Source organism: Mustela erminea, chromosome 12 (assembly GCF_009829155.1).
Source record: "Mustela erminea isolate mMusErm1 chromosome 12, mMusErm1.Pri, whole genome shotgun sequence".
Taxonomy (NCBI): Eukaryota; Metazoa; Chordata; class Mammalia; order Carnivora; family Mustelidae; genus Mustela; species Mustela erminea.
The window spans coordinates 7,548,501-7,554,587 of record NC_045625.1 but is presented as its reverse complement, the minus strand read 5'-3'; the positions used below and the strand labels follow the sequence as shown (position 1 = coordinate 7,554,587).

At 60.6% G+C, this 6,087-nt stretch overlaps 1 protein-coding gene across 1 annotated transcript; it reads left to right on the top strand.

The window, feature by feature from the left end:
* Positions 1-1,543: 1,543 nt before the first annotated feature.
* CDK9 (cyclin dependent kinase 9) lies at positions 1,544-6,087 on the top strand. The gene is made up of 7 exons (XM_032308841.1): positions 1,544-2,138; positions 2,605-2,686; positions 3,474-3,564; positions 3,915-4,081; positions 4,201-4,372; positions 4,530-4,678; positions 5,165-6,087. Exons 1-7 carry the CDS (start codon positions 1,660-1,662, stop codon positions 5,528-5,530), a joined length of 1,506 nt encoding a protein of 501 aa, XP_032164732.1. The 5' UTR covers positions 1,544-1,659; the 3' UTR covers positions 5,531-6,087.

The window sequence follows — 6,087 nt, the reverse complement described above, 5'->3', positions numbered from 1 at the left end:
CATCAGAACTGCTTCCTCCTACAAGGAGGCTGCCAGGCCAAGCCATGAGGGGTAAGGGCTGCTGAGCCACCCTGAGGGCTTCCTGCAGGGAGACAGGTAACAGGGTGCACTGAGGAGCACAGCCCCAAAGGTGGGAGAGTCCAAGGAGTTAGCAAAGTGCAGGAGGGGAATTCCTGGGAGAGAGCTGGAAAGAGCCCAAATGTCACAGTTTGTGTTTTCCTGAAAGACAGTGGGGGAGGGAAATACGGGCAGATCCCATTTTAGAAGGACCTGGAAGGTGCTGTGAAGAGAACAGACGGGGAGAGGCCAGACTGGGAAGACCAGGACTCAGGACCTATCAGCAGAGGACTGGAGAGGAGGGGCAGACTGAAGGGGTGCAGAGGTGGTAGAAAGGACAGCTTTGATTGTTGAGTAGAGCTGGAGGAAGAATCTAGAAGCTCCTAGAGCCCGGAAGATATCAGGAAAATGCTGAGGAAGGGTTGGAGTAGGGGAAGGGGGCACGGGGTCAGGGAAGGAGATGGGTGGGGGACTTGGTGCCTGGCATAGGGCTGGCAGGTCTCAAACAGCACCATGGCTATGCCCCTGGCCAGACTGTAAATAGCCTGACTCAGGAGACTCCTCCTCAGAATCAGAGAGACTAGGTTCCAGTCCCAGCGCTGTCACTCTGACCTTGGTCAAATGACCTCACCTCCCTGAACCTCAATGCCCTCTTCTGTAAAATGGGCTGGTTAATCTATTGATGGGGCGGTTGATTCAGCAGGATTCAGCTAGCATCTACCCAGAACCCCTGTGTGCTGAACCCCTGAGCACACAGGAGTTCTGGGTAAATGCTAGCCATTTTTGTGATTACTGACCCCGGACTGACCAGCTCCGCGCAGCTCAGCGGGGATGGAACTCCTTGTGGGTTTCATCCCTGCTTCCCACAAAACAGGGGGTCTAGGGCTGGAAGGCCCGGGCGTTGCTCGCTCGCCGCCTCCGGTGTCGCCGCGCCCCCTAGCGGCCGTCGGTTGCCATGTCAACGGCGGGTGGCTGGGGCCCGGGGAGGCAGCGGCGGGGGCCGTTCTCTCCTCCCAGGACCCGAGGCCGCTCCCTCGGCGCCTCCCGCCTTCGCCTGTGGAGGGACACTCCGAGCCGGGGAGGAGAGGGCTCTCCGCGGGAGCTGACATGTGGGGGTAAACTGAGGCACGCGGCAAAGCGCCCCGCAGCCAGGTGTCGAGCGCGGGGCCCCACCTCCGAAGGCGGAGGAGGGGCCGCGGGCGGTGACGCGCCGAGGGCGGCCGGCGGACAGCGGGCGGGCGGCGACGGCGGCTGCGGCGGCAGGTGCGGCCGCGGAGGGTGGGAGGGAGGAGGGAGGGGGCGGGCGGAGGGGGAGGGGAGGGCGAGGCCGGGGCACCTCCCCCTTTATAACGCGCCCCCTCCCGGGCTCTTGGGCCGCCTCCTCGTCGGCTCTTCCCGTCTCGCCCCCTCGCCCGGCCGCCCCGGGCCCGGGCCCGGCCAGGGAGCCCCCAGGCCGCGGCTCGGGGGCCGCCCCTCCGCCCGCCGCCCCGCGCAGCCAGGCGGAGGCGGCGCCGTCGGAGGAGGAGGAGCAGGGCACTGCGGCTGGCCCCGGATCGGGCGCCAGAGCGGCAGCGGCTTCGGCAGCAGCGGCGGCCCGGGCCGATGCAGCGGGACGCACCGCCCCGAGCCCCAGCCCCGGCGCCCCGGCTCCCCGCGCCCCCGATCGGGGCCGCCACCAACAGTGGCGGCGGCGGAGGCGGGGGCAGCGGCGGCGGCGGAGGCTCCTCTGCAGCTCCGGCTCCTCCTGGCCTCCCGGGAACTACAAGTCCCAGGGGGCCTGGCGGCGGGCGGCGGGCGGAAGAGGCGGGGTCGGCGCCGCGAGGCCGGAAGTGGCTGTGGAGGCGGAAGTGGCGCGGCCGCGGAGGGGCCTGGAGCACGGTGGCGGGGCCCGGAGCGGGAGCAGCGGCGGCGGCGGCGGCTGGGGGCGGAGGCGGCGGCGGCGGCGGTGGCGGTGGCGGCGGTGGCGGAGGCGGCGCGCTGGAGGCAGCCATGGCAAAGCAGTACGACTCGGTGGAGTGCCCCTTTTGTGATGAGGTGACCAAATACGAGAAGCTCGCTAAGATCGGCCAAGGCACCTTCGGGTAAGGCTGCGCCCCCGGGGGGGGGATCGGGAACCCTGAGTCTGCACTCCTCAGGGCCATCGTCGGGATTCCCAGGGCCGGGCCCAAGCTGGTCGGGAAGCCCCGGAGCACCAAACGTGTCCCTTGGTCTCGCTAGGCCGCGCCGCAGCCCGCCAGGGCCTGACGGAGCCGGCTGGCTGGGAGGAGCCTGAGGCCCGTGATGGGGGGCGGGGAGGGGTTGCAGAGAGGAGCCTGTGAGGGGAGCGAGCTCTGCGAGAGAGGCCTGGGTGAGGAGACCGAGGGAAGGAAGTAGAGGCTCGGAGAAGGACTGCAGATAGCGGGTGGCAGGGTAGGGGAGTGCCCTGGGTACCCGGCCCAGCCCCGCCCGGGGAATCCTTTTTTGCTGCCCTCCTCCTCTGGTGGGGGAGGGGCGGGCCCTGCAGAAACGACTTGATGAATCCTCTTGGGTCCCCCTCTCGGCCTGCAGGGAGGTATTTAAGGCAAAGCACCGTAAGACCGGCAAAAAGGTGGCTCTGAAGAAAGTGCTGATGGAGAATGAGAAGGAGGGGGTGAGTATGGGCCGGGTGGGCGGGCCTGCCAGCTCCCCTGGGCACGGGGTTGGGTTTCCACCCTGCTCCTGCTAGGGCTCTCGCCTGGAGAATCAGTGTGTGTGTGTGGGGGGAGGGGTAGTTTGGAAATTTCTGTGTTCCAGAGGATGTGAGTTCTAAATTGAATTTTTTTTATACAAATGTTTTAAGAGCATTTGATGTTTCATTCTTAGGTAAATACGGTTGGGGCCAGGAGGGGGAGCTCATGCTTGCAAAGTCCGCCTTGGTTTCTGAAGTTAGAACGCCTTTAAACAGTGCTTAACGCTGTGTCCTTAGCATTTGTTTTGTGTAAGGTAAAAAGAAATTGCACACGACGACTTTAAGAGGGTGACTTGTACTCGGTGGAAAAGGAGCTGCCCCGCCTTAGCCCTAGTCCAGCTTCCCAGAGACCTGCTTCTTAGCAAGGACGTTACTTTAAATAGCTGTTTTTGTTAACCACCTAGTAAAATACAGGCATACAGCTAAAATTTAAAGGTTGAAGAAACTGTGGAACATTTAGTGACTGGTAGTGAAGCCTGTGTGTCAAGTCCTGTTGTTGCGTTTTATTGTCTCAAACCAACTCCTTGAGGGGCATATACTATTCTTATACCCGTTTTACAGATAAAATGTCTGTGGTGGTTGATTTCAGAGCCCATGACTTTACTCTTTTTTTCCCCACTTTTGTCTCTTAATACAGACCCCATGGCTTGTTCGTTGGTTCATAGTTCACTCGCTCACCTCTGACCCCCTCTGTCTTTCTCCCACCCAGTTCCCCATTACAGCCTTGCGGGAAATCAAGATCCTCCAACTTCTAAAACACGAGAATGTGGTCAACTTGATTGAGATCTGTCGAACCAAAGGTAAGTGGTATGGATCTTGCCCCCATTTCCAGATGGGGAAAATGAGATTACAGCCTAACGGCTTTGTTTGCAAAGTTGGGAAGTGGACACACCTAAATTGCCTCTTCTTAACCCAGACACACCAACTCTGACCGCTCTCTTGGGTCCCTTCATCGTAGCTGTTCTGCCCCGGGGCCTGCCTCAGCACCCCAGAGGAGGCACTCAGGAAATAGTTTTCCAGTGAAGGAATGCGCAGCCGGATATCCCAAGTGTCCACGGGTTGGAGGGGTAGAAGCTGGTGGTGGGAAAATGAGTTGCACGTGGGATTTTTTACTTTATTTTTCTCACTCCCCCCATTCTTCCCATCTCAGCTTCCCCCTATAACCGCTGCAAAGGCAGTATATACCTAGTGTTTGACTTCTGCGAGCATGACCTTGCTGGGCTGCTGAGCAATGTCTTAGTCAAGTTCACACTGTCCGAGATCAAGAAGGTCATGCAGATGTTGCTCAACGGCCTCTACTACATCCACAGAAACAAGGTGGGGGTCAGAGTGGGGAAAGAGGGACTGAGGCTTGGGTTGGCCTAGGCTCCCACTGCTGGGTGGATGTGACTGAGAGCCCCTGGAGACCTGATTGAGCCCTCTCACACTTCCCGCAGATCCTGCACAGGGACATGAAGGCAGCTAATGTGCTCATCACTCGCGATGGGGTTCTGAAGCTGGCAGACTTTGGGCTGGCCCGGGCCTTCAGCCTGGCCAAGAACAGCCAGCCCAACCGCTATACCAACCGTGTGGTGACACTCTGGTACCGGCCCCCGGAGCTGTTGCTCGGTGAGGACTCCCGAGCGGGCAGAGGGGGGCAGGGGCTGGGCACTTACCCGGCCTCAGTCCCCCACTGCCAGGGCTTCTTGAGCCGCCGGCCCCGGGGCATTGCGTCTCAGGAGGCCCTCGGGCTCAAGGGGCCCTCCTGGTGCGCTCTTCTTCCCAGGGGAGCGGGACTACGGCCCCCCCATTGACCTGTGGGGTGCTGGGTGCATCATGGCGGAGATGTGGACCCGCAGCCCTATCATGCAGGGCAACACCGAGCAGCACCAGCTTGCCCTCATCAGCCAGCTCTGTGGCTCCATCACCCCTGAGGTGCGTGGCCGGGCTGCCTGGGCCCCTGGGCCCCGCAGGCTGCAGAGATCCGGAAGTCCTCCTGGCAAGGGAGGAGTGGGGAGTGGAATGGAAGGACAGCTCTGGAGAGGTGGCTGGTGGTGGGACAGGGCCTGCTCTTTAGAGCCACACGGGCTATGCTTGAGTCTCGCCCCCATCACAGATCACGGCCTTGGGGAGGGCATTTGAATCCCTCACCTCGGAGCGCAGTTTCTCTTCTGGGAGACAGCTACGCCTGCGTCAGGCTTGGTGGGCATATGCCAGGTGCTTGTATAAAAGGCGTGGCGCTTGGTGTGTGCCAGCTACACGGTCACTGCTGCTTTTACCTTGGAGAGGTCAAGATCACCCTCCAGGGGTGGTCTGGGAGCATCCGATGGGAGACGTTTTAGTCCTTTCGGGTGCCTAACCAGGGGACAAGCCACGTACCCCCTGAATTAACACCACCTTCACTCCATGCCTCCTGCGCAGGTGTGGCCCAACGTGGACAAGTATGAGCTGTTTGAGAAGTTGGACCTGGTTAAGGGACAGAAACGGAAGGTGAAGGACAGGCTGAAGGCCTACGTGCGGGACCCCTATGCGCTGGATCTCATCGACAAGCTGCTGGTGCTCGACCCTGCACAGCGCATCGACAGTGACGACGCCCTCAACCACGACTTCTTCTGGTCCGACCCCATGCCCTCAGATCTCAAGGGCATGCTCTCCACGCACCTGACGTCCATGTTCGAGTATCTGGCACCGCCACGCCGGAAGGGCAGCCAGATCACCCAGCAGTCCACCAACCAGAGCCGCAATCCCGCCACCACCAACCAGACGGAATTTGAGCGTGTCTTCTGAGGGCCGGCTGCCCGCCCTTTTTGTTAGGGCAGTTTTATTTTTCCTTCTGCTATGTGACTTGCATTGTGGAGATGATGGGGCATTTGAGTTTTCTCTAGTGCTTATTTTATTTCCTCCCTCCTCTGGGCACTGGGAACACCAGCTGAGCGGACTGGAGGAAAGCTTTGGCTGAAAGTCCCGGAGGGCACTGGGGTGCCTCGCCTTGTTCCCTGGCTTTCGAGACGATGCCCAGAGGGTCTCCATTTACTTTCAGACAGGAATGGGGTGGGAGGAAAGGCACACCCCACCAGTGACTTTGTACAGAGAGTTCCCAGTGTGGTAGGAGGCAAGGGACAGGTCCCTCCCTGTCGCCAGCCCTCCTCTCCGGCGAGAAACGGGCGTGGGGGACAGAACCGGCCCCAGGAGCGGGCTGCTCTCGGCCCAACCCTCCGAAGCCCCGGGGCTGGCAAAAACTTGGTTTCTTCAATAGAGAATTTTATCGTGTTTCTTTTGCTCAGTTTGGAGACATTCCTGGACAGTTTGGTCAGTTACAATTAAAGTTGACTTTTTTTTTCAGT

What these genes read in the sequence shown, in the direction of transcription:
- CDK9 (XM_032308841.1), top strand. Translation starts at nt 1,660, where the DNA reads ATGCAGCGGGACGCACCGCCCCGAGCCCCAGCCCCGGCGCCCCGGCTC. An exon ending in ATCGGCCAAGGCACCTTCGG is followed by an intron (nt 2,139 to 2,604) that starts GTAAGGCTGCGC and finishes CTCGGCCTGCAG; the next exon opens with GGAGGTATTTAAGGCAAAGC. An exon ending in GTGGCTCCATCACCCCTGAG is followed by an intron (nt 4,679 to 5,164) that starts GTGCGTGGCCGG and finishes CCTCCTGCGCAG; the next exon opens with GTGTGGCCCAACGTGGACAA.